This window comes from Catharus ustulatus, chromosome Z, assembly GCF_009819885.2.
Source record: "Catharus ustulatus isolate bCatUst1 chromosome Z, bCatUst1.pri.v2, whole genome shotgun sequence".
In the NCBI taxonomy this organism is placed as follows: Eukaryota; Metazoa; Chordata; class Aves; order Passeriformes; family Turdidae; genus Catharus; species Catharus ustulatus.
The window spans coordinates 40836746-40858743 of NC_046262.2; the positions used below are offsets into that span (position 1 = coordinate 40836746).

The window sequence follows — 21998 nt, forward strand, 5'->3', positions numbered from 1 at the left end:
GCAGTCACAGACTTAGCTTAGTACCTTTCCAGCAACATTGTATCCTCCGAGGCTTTATACAGGCTCTAAGCCCATCACACATTCTCACTGCTTCTCCAGGGTTAATTGAAGAGATTACCTTGTATTAGAGAACAATCAGCTGGGGAAGGAAAGGTTTATTTAAACATGCGCTGGTAAATGATACATTATACTTCGTACAAGATACTATTCTTCTATTACAAAAAAGAAAAAGAGGTTGTGTGGTTGGGGCAACGCAAAACTTCAAGAAGTAACCATTTTTTCTAAATGAAAATACTAATACTGATTTTTTTCAGTGATGCTCTTATTTCCTAAGAATAGAAATGGCAATAGGGGGGAAAAACCTAAAATCATATAACTTCACTCACACATCTGCTAGACTTTAGAAACTCTCTTATTGTGTGGTACATTACTATAATTACACTATTAGGATGATTATTCAAAAGAAAAGAATTGTTTTTATCTTGCTGTTCTAAAAATTGAGTATGAAAAAATGAACAGTCAGCAGCTGATGCAAAAAGTTAAATACTTACTGCGTAGGAGCCTATAAGGAATGCGGCGTTCGCCTGCTTTTTCTGATCAAAGCCAGTATAATGAATTATGTTCTTCCTTATCAATGAAAATGACTGTATCGAGAAATAAACAAGATTATGATTTTGCATTTTAGACCTTTTATACTTCCTTTCATAAAATCAGAGGAATGCAAGAGTTTGTTTATCTCCTTTCATCCAGCTATAGTCAAAGAATCAAAAATACTGTAGAGTAGTCCCTCAGAAGCTTTGGAAAACTGTATTGCATCCCTACCTAGATTCTTCCAGTATTTTTCCCAATATCCAGCCTAAATAATTTTTGATACAAATTACTGAAATATTATCTTTTTTTCCCTAAATGCATTTGTATTTTAGTTAGCATTTTTTACTTCAAGCTTATGTAACAGGTAGCCATTTATGAGAATAGAAATGGCATTCTCAAAAGCATCACAGGTGTATTTAAGTTGCAAATATTTTAAAAACAGAGTTTACACCTTTTCACTCAATTTTCAAAATCAAATGTAGATAAATCCACAAGTGTTTGCTTCTAAATATTAGAACCATGCTTAGATTAAAATATTTTTAATGTATTTCTTAACTTCATGACAAGTAATTTTTTTAAGTGTCATCTCGGCTTGGCATACAGTTTATCCATTTATCTTAGGATGTGGGTGGAGTTGCATTTTTAAGAGAAAGGACACAGACGTGCGGTAGCAGTTATCCCCTAACTGGCCCTTGAAACAAATTCTGAAGTATTTGAAACTGCACACTTTGATCAACTGCTAAGGTATCATAAAATGTCATTTTGTCCATTTAAATAGCAATATTACTTGTTCATGATACCAGATTCAACACATTCAAGACAACAAACAAACAAACAAACAAACCCCAAACCCAGAACAGTAATAAGTTCTCAGAAATAGGTTCTCAGAAATCCTAACATGTCAAACACAAGACATGGAAAGAGACTGACATAGACTTGTGTTACTTCAGAACATCCTGTACACAAAAATCAGAGAATATAATCTCTGGCAAACCACAGTTATCCAGGTGGGAGTTTACTACCTCCCAGCCTGGACCACAAAACAGCAACATCACACCTGTGGGTGCCAATTGCTTCTACGACCTAATGAATAATAAACAAGTCTGGATTATGCAAACTATTATCTGTGACACACATCAAGGAATGTAAAAAAATATACACTCTTATTCTATAATGTGCTAAGTATTTCCCACTTTTCATAGCTCAGTGGCAGTTTAAAGACCAAGTAGTTTTGAAGAGGCAAACCATGATTGACATTAACAAAATTAAGATTTTTATATGCCAAACAGGTTTTATACTCCAACATCTACTAAAGGTTAACTTGCTTGTAGTCAGTTGTGTTAATAAATTCAAGAAATCCATTTTAAAGACACTACGCTCTATCAAGAGTTCAATCTCAAAAATTACTGAGCTCCTGTAAGAGAAAATGATCTGCACTTTGAGAAAAGCAGCCTCCTTCAGGCCAATGTTATCAATGCTACTAAAGATCAAATGTTGCTCATTACTGAAGAATGTCAGCATCAGAAGAAAAAAACAAGTTAAAAAAAAAAATTCAAATAAAAACATAAGACTACACCCCTCGAGCTCACTCAACATTGGCAGATTGCCAATAAGATAGAACTCTAGAAAAGAAGTTTTTCCTATAAAAGAGGCTGTATTCTTTTAGCAACTGATCTTCTAGAAGCTTAATGATAGCTACTGCCACTGTTGTGCATCTTCTATTTTTTAAAAGTAAGTGGGTTTTGCACCCTGATCCTCCTCCTCCTCCTCCCTAAAGTCACTTGACTAAAACATAGCATTCATGTTCAGAATTCAGCTGGATTAGGAAAACAGGAAAGTACCTGAAGAATAACAACAACAAAAGAAATTTTGCCCTGGTTGTTTTTGTTTTTATAAAAAGCCAGTAACATTGGCTTTTGATTAATAACCCCAAGCATTACCTTTAATTTCTTATTTAGCTTGCAGCAGTATCTGTAGACCATTGCCAGATTGAGTGGTCCAAAGTCAGCATAGAAGCTGTTAGAAGAAAGGGGAAAAATTGTACATGACCTCTTTAAATGCCCTTTCTTTTTAACAAGATGCACAAAGAAATGAGTAATAATATGAATGTGATATATGTACATCATTCTAAAAACAAGCAGGCTTTCTTACATAAATACATACTGTTTTGTTGGAGGAAATATTTTGTCATCTTTAAACACGGACTATATTTTTTTTGTTTTCCACACAGCACCATTCAAAGCCAATACCCCAGATTTTAAGAACTATTTCTCACTACTGTATCACTCTGCAACAAAACCTTTTAAACTCTATTTTAAGAGGAACTCATAAGCTTTACTTTAAAAGGAGGCAATTCATAGTGCTAGAGAAAAGGGAACACAGAGAATAAAGATTGATTAGTGCATTAAAAAACAGAAAGCATGCCCTTGATCAAAACTTGAAGAATTAACAACATTCCACATCATGTAAAAGACGAACACTGTTCACTGCAGGGGAAATAATATATCCATTGTCAGCTCATAAAGGCTTGAACTGACTTTGCCATTTTCTTCTGTGATTCTAGGAAGTTCACACATTCCACTTAACACATGAGGAACCAAAGACACCCCTTTTAGTCTGGCATACAATATGCACTTCTGAATTTATATGGCTGCATCACGCTTCTGTGTCTTCTAACAGGAATGGGCACAATGAAAGCTTCTGCTTTGAAAATGTTTTTAAGGAATCCTGATGGGAAAGCACGAAACCATTCAAAGACCTATAAATCATCATGGCATGTAAGTCTTAGAAGACCAAACTCATGTAATTACTTCTCCAATGAGACTGATTCCTCACTGCTGTTGTTCTGACTAATTTATTTTGGTGTAAAAACAGGAAAAAGAACTAAGTCGGTACTTACTTCTCATACACAAGTTCATCATCTATGCAGAAATAATGGGTATTTGCAGCTCCACTCTTTGGTTTTTGGTAGAGAATTGCAAAATAAAGGCGATCTGAAATGCAAGAAAATTGGAAGCTTTTATAAATATCATGCTTTTCTGCTGAAAGTCTGAAGTATTACTTGCCAATGGGACAACTTTGAATGGTTTAGAATGAATAAAATTCGTTAAGTATTAAATTATGTATTATTATTTCTTCAGTGTTAAATAAACAAGGCACACAAAGATTGAAGCTTTTTATTCAGCAGCATTCCCATAATCCACAGCTCTTCAGTCTTCTTTCCCAAAGTGTTCCTTGTTTGATGACTTCGCAAAATAGCAGGAGCCTGACTTGCACCCACATACACAGCTGACATCTCCTTTGGCAGGTTTGGTTGCACTCCAAATACCAATGCAGACACACCACCCCCCCGAACTTAACCAGAAATCCCTCTGCACCTCTGAGCACCTACATTTAACTAAATGATGAAGCACACTCACACCAAACACAGGCACCTCCTCCTGTAAAGCCATGATTTTGACAGTAATGCCATGCAATTAAAGCCTGCAGGCAACAGGGAGAGAGGCAACTGGGCAGCCCATGCTGCCCATGGATGCCCCAGCCGAGCCTCCACCTGGAAGTCTCCAAATGAATTCCCATCACCATCCCAGCTGCCCCTTCAAAGCCTGTGTGCCTGCAGGCAGGAGGTATCTTGTACTTGCCCTGGCTTCCTTTGTTAAGCTGAGGGGAAAAAAAATATCAGTGGTATTCACATGGATATAAATTACTTTTATGGCTGGGGAAGCCGAAGCCCCAGTGAACTTTAAACACTGACTGTGCTCCTGCTATAAATTGCTGTGCTTGCGGTAATTGGTCAATAAAAATTGAGGCTTGCAGCACCACCGCAATACTTGTCTTCCTCCTGCAGAGAAAATATCATCATAAAATATTTGGATTAAAATTCAGACCCAAAAGGAAAGCTTTCTTTTTTTTCCCTGCTGCAAATTAGTTCCCTAGAACAGATATTATTTAAATAACAAAACAGACCACGAGCATGTATCATTTTAAAACATGATCTGTGATGAGGAAAAACTTTATGTCAGCTTTTAGACAGCAGTGGGGGGATAATCCACTTTAAGCTACAAAAAACATCATCTATGACCAGCATTTAGAAACCATTACTTTTATTTTGGAAATACATGTCCAAGTATGCCATGGAGTTACCATATCCATATTTCAACAGTCACATGCTCAGTGCTCACCTATACAGACTAGTATCTCAAGAGCGAAGGTAGCCAAGTCCACCAAAAAATGTACATTTTCTTAATGCTTTTTTCAGTAGAACAGGAGTCTGATGTGAATGGTTTGGCTTAAACATTTACAAGTCAGGAACAATGGTATGTATAGTGGTATATGCATAGTCCTCCTAATAAAGTCAGGCACTTTGTTACTCCCTAGCAAAAACAAGGGACCCAATTTGCTTATTTAATTTCTAATAGTCCCATCCTGTAAGCAGAGCAGCTGCAAGTAGTAGATGTGAAGCACATTACCTGCTTCTGTACCTCCCGGCATTTACCAAATCATTTCCCAAAAACAAGCCAAAGGATAAAATTTAGAGTAATGTGTGCATTTTTAAGAAGTGACTACACCAGCCCACAAAATGAATTATGTGTGGAGAAGCAAGTGTACCAATACTCCAGCTAGGTGCAAAATATGCTATGGTAAAAACTGCTTCACAGAGAGGTAGTCCTGAGGGTGGACTTTTGGGGGTGGTTCCCTACCACTGTGTTAATCACTGAACTTGTGAACGTGGATGAATTATAAACTGTAACAGCTATCCCTAGGAAATCCTAAAAAAAAAAAGAAAAAAAAAGGAAAATGAAAGAGGGGAAAAAGAGGGAGGGTAAGGAAAAAAAAGAAAAAAATAGAAAAAAGAAGGCAAGAAAAAAAGAAAAAGGAAAGGACAAAAAGAAAAGTAGAAAAGAAGGTAAAAAGCTGCTTTGATGACTTGCTTCCCTCTACTCTGAGAAACAGAGGTAACGTGCAGGAGAACTGAGGGTAAGTGAGGAAGCAGAAAGGAGAACTGAGAGGATGTGATATCCAGGGATTGTGTTTAAACTGGCATTGCTAGATTCAACACATGTCACTGCAGGCCCAAGCTATAATTTCACACCCCTTCTAAACTGATTTAATGGCTAGCTGCCACCAGGTTCCTTAGAAGGAAAAATCTTCTGAGTTTGTTCACTGAACTAGGCTGCTGAGGGTTAACAGCAGGAATATGCAGCCAAAATTTTTCCCTCCATGGCATCTGTCCTTAAGTGCCAGACTCATTATTGACTAGACTGAGCTCTCCCTCCTTATTGTACACAAACAATAACCACATCAAAGTCTGGGAAGAATGGCAGTAGTACTCAAACTGAATACCTCGAGTACTCAAACGCTACCTTTTTACATTTCAGCTTCTTCACAGAAACTTTAAATCACTTTTGAAAATATAAAAGTACTTTGCAAAGAACAGTCCAAAATCTAAAATACAAAAGGAGGTAAAAAATGAAAATAAATATAATTTGCACAGGTCAAAGACCAAAAATAATTTAGCATTTTGCTCCAAAACAGGATTTGGAATAAAATAATCACTTGCATCCTCAGTGCTGTTACTGAAGCTTCTGCAGCTTGCAAAAAGTAAGAATTCCTATCTTCAGTAGGTAGTGTGTATAAGGCCTTCTGAATTGCTACTGGCAATGGTTCTGCTCTGAACTGTGCTCATTGTTGCTATTTTTAAAACACCTGAAAGAAACTTGAGTTTAATGAGTTTACAGAAATACCTCACAATAAGAGCACTGTGTGTCAAATGCCAATATCCTGACAAACTGTCCATTCCTGCACACTGCTAACAATCACTCCCTATTATGTAAACAGCAGGCTCCATCTTTTTAACATGTTTCCTATGGCGAGATTCTAGAATGAAGAAATTTCCTGTAAGTGTATTTACCCTTCCACTGATTTACCAGTACACTACCTGACAAATGCTGTATTACTCACCACATCTGTTTTCACCTGTTTTTTTCCAAACACATTCCAAGTTCTATTTAATCAAGGATTAGTGTGTTGGTTTTTTTCACAGAAATTAAGATAAAGGAGAATTCCTTCATTAAGGATCTGATTGCAGGATTGAGAGTTTATTCATAAAATACACTCCAGCACTGATGATTTGATTTCACTAGGATTTCACAAAGGTTTGGACTGCCAGGAGCAAGGATTCCTTTTTATTATCTTCATGTTTCCTTTGCTAATTTTAGCTTTTTACTATTTCATTTACATATAGCTCACTTGAGAACTTCACAGTTCCTGCAAATTTCTGATAAAAAATCATTCTAAAACTATCAAAGTAGACCAGACCTTTCTAATCATCTCTCAGAAGAACGACAGAGTAGGGCTCACTGCCTTAGAGGTTGCAACTGCTCTGCAATTAGGAGATATGGCTGCAGCATGTTAGATATACTTCAAATACACCTAATATTTTCAGCCTTATATAACAAAACAATTAAAATACATAAGCACGAATGTCACTGCAGGCAACTAATTTGAGTAAGCATCCAATGTACAACAAAACAGCCTGCATACCCCTAACTGAGGCATAGGTTACCACAACTGTGTTACTGCTGGTATCTCAGCTAGTGAGACTAAAGCTAGCACAAGCATGACTGTCTAAGCTGATTGCAGAGTGTTACAGAAGGGAAAGCACTCTGCTTGTTTATCAGAGCCACAGTGTTCTGTGGAAATAAATGTGTAGAAAACTGAGAGCCACCACTTCAAAAATCACATTAATGTGAATTAAGAAATGAAAATATACTCTCCCTCCTTTCAACAAAACTGATGCTTCTCAGGTTGTGCTTCATAGGCCTTCAAGAAAGTGATTTCATTAATTCAAGAATTACAGTTGGACTTGATGATCTTAGAGGCTTCTTCCAACCTAATTGGTACAATGACTTTAAGGGTCAACTAAATATTAAACAGGCATTAGTAGCAGGACAAGTTCACATATGATCAGCAAACATTATTTAATACAAACAGAAATTCTACATTTCTATTGTTAAATAGACGCCTTAGATGAGAAACTCAGCAACTGACAGTAAAACAAAACCCAGTGTTAGTCTCTTTTGGATCACCAGGAATTTAACCAAAGAGTTTTTACTATTTTAAGAGGAGTGTATTTCTAAATTCAGAGTTGGTATATGGATTTTTGTTGTGTTTGACTTAAAAAACTACAAAATATTTGAAAGACATAAAAGAAAACATAGAAGGTAAATTCTGTCGCAATATCAAGTCAAAAAGCAAAAAAAAAAAATATTTTCTTGTTAGTCTTTCTATCCTTGAAAAAATTAATTCAGTCATCATCACTATGATATTTCACACTTAGCTAATGATAGCGCTGGCAATTGGAACAACAGCCTGGACTCTGAAAAAGAAAATGAAAGTACGCTAAAAAGATAAAGGAACTGTTTTTTAAACAATAAACTATGAAAGCATTCTTTTCAGCGCCATGTCGTGAATGATCAACACTGTTACTTCACTCACATAGAGTGCTTCCACTCAGCTGCTCTTGACTGATACACGAGACTGCATATGTTCATGCACTTTCAGTGCTAGATTAGACACTAAAAGCCTTTAACATGTATTCAAAATCTTGACTTTGGAAAAGACTCACAAGTAGGTGAGGTCATATTGATAATAGAATAAACACAATTTTTGTACTGAGATAGCTGCATAATAAAAACTAAGTGAAAATGTTGACAGTCAAAATATTGGAAGCTTAATGATACTTACTAGAAGTGTCCTTAGCATTCTAGAAAAATAGTTTTCTATTGGGTAGACAAAAGTTATAATGACAAGCCAGCACTCCTGGAAAAAGACAACTTAATGGTTTGAAAGAACCAACAAGTGCAATACAAAACCAAAAAAAAAAAGCAAACCTGCATATCAATGAATACATTAAAATGAATATTTAATTACCAGCTCCAACTGACAGTGTAAGTAAAATGATTCTCAATGAAGAAAAAAAATAGGTATGTACACTGTAGCTTATAGTGCCCTACAAGATATTAGTTTCATTCTGCAAACAAAATGGATATACATTCAGCAGAAAGAACAATCAAATGTTAAGATATTACCCATGACACATATATCACTTAAAATTTAATTCCATGTATTATTATGGTTATTGTAGCTATTTCATTTTAGAATTACCTACTCAAAATAGGTGAGAGAAACCCACACCTTTTGCCAGAGGTTTTTGCATTTTAATTTCACCTCCTTTTTAAAATGTTTCTTACAAAAGCAGTGCAAGAAAGAAAACCAGCCGAGGAAAGGAAGTGAACAGTTTTCAAGCATCTCACAGAGCATTGTTACATTTTATTCAGATCACATAAATGACTTCTTTCAGAGATCAGAAGGATATGGGAATATGCTTCTAATAAACAGAAGTGCATTCAGTTCCAGCAAATTGAATTCATACCAGCAAGCCTCACACACTAGTTGACAAAGAGAAAATGATAAAGCTTACCAGGCAGCTTAACACACCAAAATAAACAACTTTTTAAAAGGACAGATTTCCTGAACTAGTCCTAATAGTAAACAAGAATATTTAGCAAGTTTTAATTAACAGTTATTCTGACATATGGCTGATGCATACAATTAATTACAAAATATAGAAATGCAATGATTACTGTAAGTATTTTGCGTACAAAATTCCTACAATGGATTTGAAACTTTGTTTTTTATGAATGTAACATCATACAACAAAAATCTGTAAATCTTTATACAGAAATGTGGGTTTATGTTCTGCTTCTGTCTTCTGCAAAGATGAAAATAAGGGTAGCCTGCAATGTTCTCAGTAAGTTTGGCACTGTTTCTGTAAGCAGATAAGCTAACACAGATCTCTCAGCCTTTACAGTGGTTCAAATATTTACCAGTATGTCCATTTTTAAGAATAAGAGCTTATGCTTTGTCTCTAGTCCACAACTATTAATTAACTTCCCAGAAATGAATTATGAGAAGGCAGAATTGACATTTCAAACCTTGACATAACTTGAAAACAGCTGAACAAAAGGGTAAGCCTGTTAGCTTATTCTTTTAAGATTTCACTTCAAAAAAATAAGTATGATATAGCAGCAAACAGAGCATTAGACTGTAATTTGAATCAGAACTAAAAATTGGACAATAAACAGCAGCCACTGTGCACAGCAAGATCAAGACAAAATGATGTATATTAAATATAATAATCTAGTGAACTTTAATCAATTTTACTACACTAGGTACTGCTGCATATGGTGAAATCCCACTGAAAAAACACAGGTCAAAGCCTAGACGCTCTACTGAATTTAAATGGGTGAACACTTCCTTGAAGGATAAAATACAGTAATTTAAATGGGCTTGTTGATGCCAGACAAGCATTACCAGATCCAAGCAACTGCTTCATGAGAATGGTTAGACAGATCGGTTTGCTGGAGATGTGAGCTGGACAGGGCTGCATGGTAATCCAGGTAGTGAAAACACTTTGATAGCAAAAAGTCTGTCACATGTGGGGTTTCCAGAACTCACTTTAGAATCATACTATCATCTTGTCCTATATGTCAGTTACTGCTATAGAAACAAAACACATACAGAATTATTAGAACCTTAGAGTTCTGTAGATAACTACACCATTATGTTTCTCTGTGTAGATTAGGCCTAAAATGCTGATTTTTTTCTGGAATATTTAGGATTTTACTCCCTGACAGTAATAAAGCTTTTTAAAAAGAAGAATCTGGTAAGCTCTGGCAGTTTACATTCCTTCTATGTTGCTATGCCAAATTTTCAAAACAAAATCTTATGGTTTTCTAAACATACTGTTATCTAGGAGACACACTAGTTAATATAAGGAACCATGCTTCTTGGCACAGAAATAAAAGGTACATTGGTGTTTTTTCTGCATGTTTGCTCTTTACATTTTTGCTTGCTCTGTCCACAGATATTTCCCATACCCTTCACAGAGATGTACCTGGAGGTTTATTTCTTGCTTTTTATGAGAAGTTGTAAATACACTAAAATTCCGAGATTATGACATACGACTTAAAAAGTAATTTTTGTTGTTGCCTTTAGGCAAACTAAACTTAAGGTCGTCTTTTAGCTGGGGAACTCAAACCCTAAACACGGAATTTTCTGGCTGTGATCCCACAGGCTTCTTAAAAGAGGCAGACTCATGTGCCAAAACAAAGCGCGGCTCGGAGCCTGGAGTCACGAAAAGGAGGGACGGCACGGAGCAATCCTGCCTGCACAAGCTGCTGGCTCTTGCGTGTCAAGAGGAGGTGCGACGTTTGCCCATTACTTTACCCATTAGCTACCAAGCACCGGGAGAAACAAGTATCTGTGTCTATCTACACATATATATACATATATATATGCGCGGGCGTGTGTGTGCATACATATCCCCCTAAGACACGGAGAAATACGCTACCTTTTTTCCTCCCCACGACGTGTCGAACGGACAGGAACGTGTTTAACACTGTCTTCCGTTTACTCTCTCTGGCAGCACAAGGCAATCGGTGCTACGGCTCGGGCTATCGGGACACGGGCAATGAGCTACCCCGCTGGACGGGCGGCGCGGCTCCGAACAGCATTTGGCTAAATGACACGCCAGAGCTCCGGGCTCGGGGACCGACCGAGCCCACCGCCCGGACAGCAGCGGCTGCCGAGCGCCGCGGGGTCCCGCCGCGAATCGCGCCGACGGCAAGTTCCAGACCTGCCCACCCGGAGCCACTGCCGGCGGGACGGGACGGGACACCGCGGCACCGGGACACCGCGGCACCGGGACACCCCCGCCCCCGGCACACCCCCTCACCCGCGATCCTCAGGCAGGTCTCCAGCCCGGCGGGGGGCAGCTGCCGCCGCCGCTCCTCCTCGCCCCCCGCCGCCCGCGACGCCGCGCTCCTCGTCCTCTTCAGCGCGGGCGGCGGTGGGGCTGCGCGGCGCCGCGCTTCGGCCCAGCTCTTCCGCTTCATGGCGGAGGCGGCCGCGGCGCTACGATCCCTTCATCCCGCGGAGACCGGGCGGCCGGAGGGAAGGGAGGGACCCCGCGGCGGCGAGGGCGGTGGCGGCGGCTGACGCGTCCTCACGGACACCGCCCCCTCCCGCCGCACCTTCGCCCCGCCGCCGGCGGAGCGCCCGCCGCACCCCCAACGGGCGCCCCTGATTGGGGGCGCCGTGTGGCGTCACCGGCGCGGAGCGGCGGGGGGGTGACGTCACGGCGGCCGCGGTAACAGGTGGGCCGGGGCACGCGCCCCCCCCCGCCCCCGCTCGCCGGGCGCCGCCTGTCTGGGCGCGCGGCCGGGCTGCGCTGCTGACGTGGCGCCCGCCGCCCCCGGCTTGGGGAGCGCGGCCCGGGCCGGGGGGCTCCGCTGCCGGCCCGGGATGGGGGCTCGGCTGCCGTCCCCGGGCCAAGGGGCTCCGCTGCCGCCCGGCGGCCGCCCGTGCTCCCCCTGCCTTGTCCTGGAGCCGCGCAGCCCTGCCGGTGCCCCTCCGGACACGTACCGAAAGAGGGGCCCTAGGACGTGGTACTTTGTAAGGCCAACGGAAAACAGTACAGTGCATGCAGGCTCCTGGTCTGAACGGTAAAGGGGCTTATCGGGAAAGTTTAAATAAGTGGGTTTGAATCTCCCTCTTAGATACAGTGATACTTTAAAACACGCAGTTGCTGCCATAGCACTAGACCAAGCTAGTAGATAAAACAACTGAAAAACACTCCCTTTCCACCTTCGTGTCACTGGCCATAATGAAAGCCCTTGAGGAAGTATTCTACCATCTGCTGGGCGTGCATATTTTTGGAGGGAAACCTGTTGAAAACCTACTAGTTGCCACTTTACACTGCATGACTTTTCAAAAAATATCCTTTCTAAATAACACCAGAGACCTAAAATTCTTCTGACACTTCGGAAACAAATTCTCCCGGGGATGAATGTCGTTGCCGTTGCTCCAATTCGTTGTGAATGTGGGAGTCGTTGCCTCACAGCAAACCCTCTTAAGCTCTTGCCAGATGCAAAAGGCAAGGCCGATGCCCTGATGAAGACACTTCTGCTTTTCTGCTAAATCTTCCTCTCTCTTCCTCCCTCCTTTTGTTTGTCTGCTGTTTGCTAGACTTTCTGAAGAAGTGATTTTGCTGGATAGGACAGAGGTTGTGGTATGGTTCCTGTCAGTATTGAAATAGTGAGGGTGATGACTTCAAGCTAAAGACTACAGTTTAATTAATTCCAATATCTTTTAATAGTCCATGGTTCTTTTTGCTATAGCTAGTTTTGTTAAATGTGCTTATGAGGACCAACAGAACTATTTCCATTGTATATGGTTTTAATTCTGCTAAGAGCAAAAGAAGCAGGAAGGCAGCTAGAATGGTTCCTTTAAAATCAGAAGCACCAAGAACAACTGCAAAATAAAAGTGGAAGGAGAATCGGTGTCCTTGGTTGTGATTATCAGATGAATGAAGCAGAGTGGAAGCACTACAAATAAACGGAGTATTCACCATTCATTCTCTTTGAGAATAATTTTTCTTTGTTTTACAAACATACAACCAGTTTTCCAGCCTGCTTTTGGCTGCTGTTTAAGTAACATGAGGCAGATGCATTCCAGAGTTCCTGGCATGCTGAAAAATATTGTTGAGCTAGGGGACTGCTAGAGGGAGGAGGGAGCTTCTTGAGACTGCAGGGGTAGTGGTTCATGAAAAGCAGACTTCACTCCCCTGTGAGCCTGAGCTGCCTGCCCCAGTCTGTAATGCCAAGTTTGAAGAAGCCTCTAGCCAGCCCTAAATCACGGGGTTCAGAGTCTGCACATGACTACTTTTAGCCCTGTGCTGAGTGCTGTTTAATCAAAGCAAGGAACTGACAACAGTATTTTTCCATTAATAATATCCTTCTTCTAAACACATAATATTAAATTAGGAGTGTAATTAATAGGTTGCTAAGGCATAGTATCTTTAATAGAATTACATTGTTTAGTATTGTTATGTTTCTTAAGCAAGCCTTTTATTTTCCATCAAGGAGCAGCACTTAATTTCACATGCTTTTGATGGTGTAAAGCTTTCCAGACTTTGCTTTGGGCCTGCCAGTGACCTTAATGGATGAAGGAACAAACATCTTCAGAAAATCCCATTTCACAATTGCATTAAAGTTTAAAAGGGGAGAAAATTTGCAGGTGAGACATGTACGTATGGTAGCATTTTACAGTGAAGGTAAAAGATCAGAGACTGCAGAGAAGGATATGCTCCTCCATAAATCTTGGACATTTTTTTTTTCAAATTGCTAAAAAGAAGTGTCTCCTGGATGAAAGAGGGCATGTCTACTTTAATGAAAGCAGTAGATGTTGAACATAAACATTTGTAGGTAAATGGGTAATATGAAATATGCCAGAACTGCAAACCCGAAATGCTCTGATGCTTACTTCAGTTGTCTAAGACAGAAATAACTAAGAACAATTTATTCAGAGACCTCTTGCTCTGAGAGAAAATACATACATACAAAGGGAGGACATTCTCTTGCAAATCTTCATAGGAATACAAATAATTTGGCTTACTCCAGAACCAATAATCTGATCAGACACAAATTTAAGACGTACCTCTCTCTGGTATTACAGACCCACGTTTCTGTAACCCACAAAAGAATTGCAGACAATCCAGGATGATGTATTTAAAATATTTATTTGAAATTGTGAAATGTATTTCATAACTTCTGCCAGTGCCAGATGCAAAAGTAGGCATAAGCTTAAGTCCAGGTGTTCAAAATTGTGACTTTTCAAGGCGTATTTCAATACAAAATTTTCATACAGTGCTGGAAGCTTTAAAACAGTGCTGAGAAGTCTTGGATTGAAAGCCAGTGTTGATCTGCTGAGGGGAAGAATCCCAAGCTTTTCCTGAGCAAAATCTGACTTCTTACTTTAGTGCACCTTGAACAATGATTTTTAAAATATATTAACAAAATTGTTTGATGAGACAATAATAAGCTCCAGGATTTTTTGCAATCAGTCTCAGTTGTGGTTTAGTTTTTCTTATCTTGTACTCAATGGAAATAACACTTTTGTATCCATCTCTAGTGTCAGGTAGTTTATTCTACGCTCTGATTTTCTCCGTGAGGTTTCAGATGTCCCACAAAGACACAACAGAACCAATGCTTGTTGGAATTCACTGGAGAACTGTTCTTGTAGAGCACAAATTTAAAAAAAATATATATTACATCAGTGTCATATGTCAATAATCTGGGGTTTGTTTGAGAAATTCACTGTTTTAACTCCTGCCAGCTGCAAAACTGTATTAATGGGAACATGATCCAGCCTGTTTTTATCAAGGTGCAAAAAATGAACTTCATTGCCTGGAATGAGAATAACATGTAAATTATTGAATAACGTATTTATTTATTCAAAGATGTAAGTGAATCAAAGCATCATTCTGACTACCTACCAGTTATTGTACAAATGTGTACTAGTCTTGTAGACTGCACAACATGCTGTATTTTAAACAATGGCAAAAGGCTTTTTAATTATATTAAAGAAGAAAGGAACACTGAGGCACCTAGTTAGTTTAAATCTGCTGTAGCACGATGTTTCCTAATCATGTGATGACTGTCATGTTGCAATTTCCCCTTCATGGTCTACTACAACCACATTAAATGCCTCAAATCAAATGTGAAACCAGAATGTAGGCAAACACCATGATGTCAAGAAAACCCTCTAAAATTTGAGGCAGTTGTTCCATCAGCACTACAATCAGCTCCTGCAGGACTGTGATCAGTTTTATGCCACCTCTGAGGGAGATGGGACTACACAAAGACACTTTGCAGATTTCTTCATGTAACAGAAATCACACAGTTCAACACTAGACTGTCTCCCTGGGACCCACAGGGACAGCAGGCAAAATGGCAGCTAACAGCTGAAGGAGACAGTTGTAACTTTCACACAAAACAAAACAGCTCACCTGGGCCTATAATCAAAGCTCCTCCCTGCTGAGCAGGGTCTCCTTGAAAATCAAAAGCTGGGCCAGTCATTGCTCTCCATATACTCCTAATGCTTCCCAGAAGTGTGTTTGATTTCACATGAGGGCTCCGAACTGTACAAAACCACAAAACACTTGTTATCTAGAATACGAAAATGAAAAACAACAACAATGAACAGCTGCTATGAATAGTTTAGAGATTCCTGATTATTAGTGTTTTCACAGGCTGGTGGACAACTCACTTTCTCTTTACATTACGATCATACTATTTTATCAGAGCTTTTTTGTTTTGTTTGTGAAAGTCTAAATAAGGTGAGAAAATTATTCTTACCTGATACTTTATCACCTTCACCTCTTTTCATGCCAAGTACTTTATAAATTTCCCTCTGTGGATCTACGTACATTTCATGTGTATACCCAGTTAAACTGCAAAACGGCTGCAAAATGTAGGCATACACACAGACAGACACACAAAAAGACAGTTATATTTGTAAGGTTAAGGCAGTAACTAGTTAGGGTCTACTGACAACAGCAAAAATACTGACACCCTGCCAGCTCCACACTCCCCCCTCTTATTTGAAAACTGTGTATTTGTTAGTTATGTTACAGTGGAAATATTTTTAGCCTCAAAGCTTCTGTTAAAACAAAGCTTCCAGTGAAATCAAGAAAAGATGCAACCTTAGCAACTCCTGATGATTTTTAAACAGCAGTTTTAATTATTTGCTTTAGTCATGTATTACTATTAGAACTGCCTCATGAATACTATCTTTTTTTGTCGTTGCAAAAGACCACCTTTTCATGAAAACCAAATCCCTCAACACAGACCGTTAAGACATAATAGAGATTACATTGTATTTAATGACTACTTTATTTACCTTAATGTGATGATATGACGACTGCCCAATAACTATAAGCCTCACATTAGATTCCTAGAATAAAACATGGGTATTGAAGCTGTAAAGAGGAACTGGGTGTTCCTACTTCGCTTCAAAGCATTAAGAGAATCTGATGTCCTGAGTTAGTGATGGCAGTGCACTGACTTAAAAGTATTTGAAGTTAACATAGCTTACATGAGTGGAGACTGCACTTTTGTATATCACCCACAGTTAGCAGCTACATTAATTTATTAAGTGAAAAATTATTTTTAAAGATAACTTTTTAATTATAGTTGTGTAAACTTTGAGTTTCCTGTAGCATTGGTAGGTAGGATTGTCTTTTTGATTGATTGTAATGTGCTATGATTTTGGAAACTCAAAATTTCCACTCAGTTGCACCTACATCTAAAGAAGTGGTACACAAATGATGGTGGCTGAACATGTGTGATTTACATATATGGACCCATTGATAGATATAACTTGCATTCACACGCGCTGTCTTTTACAGGTGCAGCCTTAGGCCTGAGTCTAAAACAGAGCCCAAAATTGAAATTCATTTTGATATCAGTAAAAACAGTTAATAAAGACAAGGTTGTTTTATTATATATTTGCCTTTCCCATATAGAATCATTTCCTATATAAAATCACTTTGCTTGTTATGAAAAGAAGTCCTCCTAAAACTAGAATACTTGCACTAAGAAAAGCGTGGACATTTTTGACTCTCTATATACATTTGAGGAGCCAAATTAAGAAAATGTTCTTCTGAGTAACACTGATCAAACAGTTTAGAAATATCTGTCCTGAGTAGGGAAGCTGACAAAGAGATTGTCCCTTTTTGTCCTCAAATTCCTAGTCCATCTTAGATGGATTTGCTGTCAGCAATGACGTGAGTCTCTGCCATTGGCTATGTTGCTGTTGGGAATAAAGTATGACAGAATTTCAATCAGCAGTCTAGAAGAGACAGATTGACCTTCCACATTTAGCAGGAGATCATTGCCTTCTCTAAAAAAATACATGTCGATAGCAACCCTTGCCCACTCTACTTCTCTTTTCTGTCACTATCATTCCTGTGTGTGCAGCTGCCCTGGACAGTAGGACACACTGCTAATGTAGCTTACAGATCACCATAGAAAAAGATACTATTTTAAATCCAGATCAATTTTCTGATCTTGTTCTGTGCACAACCATCAGTCAGCCCTACTAGCATAATGAAAAGGGCAGTAGTTAGCAGTCAGGAGACAGCTGTCCAGGTCACTACTAATACTGAAAGAAATGCCTGTCAGATGTTGTCTAACTGTTCTGAGCACAACAGTAAAAAGAGCACCAAGCTAATAGGGCAGGGAGAAATAATTGCTGTTGCAATGCTGTTTAGTGCCATAAATCCTTTCCTGTGCCTCCTAGGCGGATTCATTATTGCTGTTGTAGCAAGCAATTCTTCTGAGCCTTTTTTTTTTTTTTTAAATTTTTTTTTTTTATTCCTAGAAGTCTTACGTAAACCTGTAGCTGGACATAACAGATCTGCTTGATTGCAGTCACAAACACATTAAGGGCAGACTACTTACTTGTAAAAATGCCTTGGGGACTTTTGCCAGGTCTTCTACGTACTCCTTACAGGTGTAACACAAAAAATTCTGCAACATACCCAATTGAATGTATCAGATATAGTTGCACAGCTATGAAACAGCAGACTGGGCACACACCACTTTGGAGGTGATAAGGAACAAGGAATGGGAAAGAAGATTCCAGCCACTAAATTTGGGTTAGGATACTGGTTTAATCCAAGCCTGAACAAGGACACTGGGCCTACAGCCTTGCGAATATTTTTATCTCTAGATATTTTAGCTGGCTTGACAGCTGGTAAACAAAGGAACATGATACTTGTTTTCCTGAACACCCGGCTGAAGAAGTATTTCCTTTCTGGTAAACAGTGTTTCACTTTACTAAAGAGCAGGAGGTCCCAGGAGCAGTACTGCTCTCTTTTGTGCTTTCTCCTCCTCCGCTCCGGCCCAGCCTTTGCCGAGGTCCCGCACCCCCGCCATCCCCCAGCCCCCACAGAGCCGGGCTGGGCCCCGCGACGGCCCCTCCTCACCCGCACGAACAGCACGATGGCTTTGTGCTCCGCGTACAGGGCCGGGAAGGGCACGCTCCTGCCGTCCGCGTCCAGCACCAGGCAGCGGGCGGCCTCCCGCAGCTGCTCCTGCTCGGCCCGCCGCCCGCAGCCCCGCGCCCGCCCGACCTGCTGCGTGACCGGCGGCGCGGGCCCGGCCATGGGAGCGCCGAGAGGAAAGGCGGAGCTGCGGCGGAAAGGCGCGGGGCGGTGTGCGACGGCGAGGAAGCGACGGGGCCGGGATGGAGCGGAGCGGTTCGTTCCCGTCCGTGGGAGCGACCTCGGGCAGCCGCGCCGTGGCCCGGAAGGAGCTAGTGGGTTCGGATGGACAGAGCGGGCAGCCTGCGCAGCGCCCGTCTGCCAGAGTATGTCTCTCTGCCGGGGTGCAGTTGGTGCCCGGGAAACATAGCAGAGTCACTCGGAGCTTCCCAGGAATGGTGTGCCAGCCGGAGCAGTCACGGCCCCACGGCCTCGAAGTCGGCGTTCTTCTTGCGGGAGGCCACAGTCCTGCAGAGCGAGCTAGAAACTGTTCTGGAGGAGCGGTCGAGCTGCTCTATCAGACAAAACCACACCAAACCCGGGGTCCCTGTTCATGCAAAAACAGAGCTTCACCGTATCTTGACAGCTGAAAGGCAGAACTGCTCGAGTGCATACAGAAATGAGTAAACAGTTCTTAAAATAGGTCGTTGAAGAGTATTGTAGTCTTTTAGATTGTTGTGTTAGCCGAAACCTTACAAGAATGAGGGTACTTTTCTTAGTGGGCAGAGGAACAAGAAGTATCAGGGACTGGGGGGATCTCCATAAATTATTCTGCTTTGTGAAACTCTGTGATTTTATTAATTCCAAAGTTTCTCTTGGCAGACTATCCCAGGGTCTATATGTTAAGGTGATTCAAACTTGCATCCTCTGCGCTTTGGGTTAAGCCTCTGCTTTTATATTACCAGGAGTGTGCACACAGAACAGGTTAAGTCTTGCAGTTCAGTATGTCCTCACAAGGATTTTTATTTAAAAAGTGATGAATTCAAATTAGTGAAGATTAGTACAGGACTTCAGAAAATTATGAAACTTACAGTTCTCCTAGATACAGTTGGACCCAATGATTTTAAAGGTCTTTTCCAACATAATTGATTCTATGATTCTGAAAGAATATGGGCAGTATTCCCCACTGTTGTTTTCTTCTGGGTTCTTTGTTCACTTACCTGTATGCTATCCACCACATTTCTTGCACTGGGCAGTTCATAAACCAAACTGTGTGCTGTGCAGCAGTGCCCAGCAGCTCCCTCAGCAATACTGATGGGAATGTGCTGCCTACCCTTGACTACTGCAAGACATAGCAAAGCAGAGAACTGACAGCTTTTGACAGGCTTTGGTCTTCATCTTGAAGTTGAAGTGGATAAGCTGTAACCTCATTATGTTATCCCTGCAGTAAAACTGGGGAACATTGGGCAGGACTCTGGGGCACAGCTCAGGACTCAATCATCAGTAGAGCTTAAACCAGGGCCTTTGCCGCTGCAGCTGAAAATAAGAAGAGGCAGTCGTATCACTGTAGGGGATCAGCTGCTGCAGCCTCTGAGTGGGAGCACACATTGGGATGAGACTGCTGATGACAAGAATTGGGCTTTGTGGTGTCACAAACTCAGAGGACACTGCCCCGGGTCAGTCTGCACATAGCTGACCTTATGCATCTTACTCTTTCTTGATTTGAAATGAAGTCTCCTGAGGAGCCCAAGAGAGGCACTCTGCCTGTCTAGGAGAGGTGGTAATCATTTGTACTAGGCCAATGAAGACTGCCTGCAGACTTTGCTTTATTTATGTAATTTGGCCTTCTTAAACTAGCTGAAGAAGCACATCCTTAACAACTGGTTTCAGAATTATACAAGTGGGGAACAACAACTTTCTTCTGAGCATATTTGCTAAGCCATTCTCTAGAGCCCCTCAAGCAGCGTGTTTCTAACTTTTGATAGAGAATCTTAAGTGTTGTGAGAATATAAATATAAAATGCTGTCACCCCCACTTTTATAGAGAGAAAAAAAGAAGTCATGGTAGTTTTCTCTGACTCTGTTCTCTGACTATTCTCTGAAAAAGGAAACACTCAAAATTAGTCGTCACATTTTGAGAGCTGGAGCTTAAAGCCTTTCATTAATACATGCTTAACAGAAGTGCAGACATACGTTTCACTTAGATGAGAAGGAAGAATCCATATCTGCTGATACCCTGGGTAGTACTAACTGTCAAAGTGTGCAGTCTACTAAAACCATGTAATTCCTCAATGTATGCTGTGAATAGGGAAATTTCCTTTGCTTTCCCTTCCCCTCTTTTCTTTACAGCTCACAAATATAGAAATGTGGATAACTTAAAAAACCACATTTGTCAGAGTGATGTATTTTTCATTGTCCTAAGGAGAATCAATCAGTACATTTACATTATTAATTTTGATTCAGAATTCAAGTCACTCTCTTCATTGAAGTGCAATTTACAGTTGTAAAGAGAAACTTAGCTAATATTTAATTATTCAAGGGTTGGGTTACTTTGTACTGTGGATAAGAAATTCAAATTCCTACCATTTCAAAAGGGAAAACAACAATTACACAAAGATGGTGGTTAATTTATTTGTTCTGTATTGACTAGTGAAACAAAATACCAGCTGTAATTATGCAACATTAATTCCTTTATATACTGCAGCTGAACAAAATATTCGACAAGAGAGGTGTGGCCTGTATCAATACCCCAAATGCACTGCCTAAAGTATATGGTGTTTATTTGTAAAGAAACATGTTATTATCAATTTACTGCATGATGTACTGTTTATTTAACACAAGGATATTTGTTCTTGTTAATCTAATATTGTTTGGCTAGAGATAACAAGGTTATTACTTATCAGCAAAAATAAATTAGTGTTTACAATTCCCAGAAAAAACATCGTGCTAAACACCAGCTAAGAATCAGTTGTCTTTAAACTGTTGTTGTAATTACAAAGGAGTAAAAATGTGTACTATCCTGTAGATAAGACATACTCTCCTCTATAAGGGTAGTGAGAGAATAATCCCAGAAAAGTTGCGGACTCCCTATCCCTGATAGTGTTCAAGGCCAGGTGGAATGGAGCTTGGAGCAACCCTGGTGTAGGGGAAGGTTCCCCACCTGTATCAGGGGGGCAGAACTGGATGATCTTTGGAGTGCCTTCCAACTCAAACTGTTTTATGATTTTATGATAAGAGGCTCTTGCCTTTATGTCTGGCTTTCATTGTTCCCTTAGTGTCATGATATCCTGGGGGTATGCTTGACTAGCATCAGGAAGTGATTCTTCTGACCAGCAAGGACAGTAATTTGCACCTTGAAAGTAATTTTGTAAGTGATGGGTTCATCTCCCGTTTTGCTACCTGCTGTGTGTTCTCATCCCAATGTTATTTCTCATTAATTTTGCTTCCTGTTTTGTGATTTTTTTGTTTGTTGGTTTTGTATATGCGGTTTTTTTTGTTTGGTTTGGTTTTGTTTCTCT

General features: G+C 40.3%; 2 protein-coding genes across 9 annotated transcripts in view; both read right to left on the minus strand.

Annotated features, from left to right (window-relative positions):
• Nucleotides 1–11617, minus strand: part of CDC14B (cell division cycle 14B) — a 53790-nt gene extending 42173 nt beyond the window's left edge. For 4 of the 8 annotated variants that reach the window (XR_006163158.1, XM_033086265.2, XM_033086266.2 and 1 more), the window contains exons 1-4: nt 11390–11614; nt 3491–3584; nt 2532–2607; nt 552–644 (exon numbers count right to left, since the gene is read on the minus strand). Coding sequence is in view for 6 of the 8 variants with exons in the window: in XM_033086265.2 (XP_032942156.2) it covers nt 552–644; nt 2532–2607; nt 3491–3584; nt 11390–11549 (423 nt within the window). In the remaining 2 variants the exon portion in view is untranslated. Of the gene's footprint in view, nt 1–551; nt 645–2531; nt 2608–3490; nt 3585–11389 lie in introns of all 8 variants that reach the window. The other 4 variants (XM_033086269.2, XM_033086268.2, XR_004420841.2 and 1 more) reach the window with 3 other exon arrangements.
• Nucleotides 11618–14217: 2600 nt separating this feature from the next.
• PRXL2C (peroxiredoxin like 2C) lies at nt 14218–19293 on the minus strand. Its single transcript, XM_033086271.2, is given in 8 exon segments — nt 14218–14900; nt 15503–15634; nt 15852–15957; nt 16396–16449; nt 17958–18026; nt 18485–18733; nt 18735–18846; nt 18848–19293. Coding segments are annotated over 8 exon segments (912 nt in total). The 5' UTR covers nt 18910–19293; the 3' UTR covers nt 14218–14772.
• Nucleotides 19294–21998: the final 2705 nt, after the last annotated feature.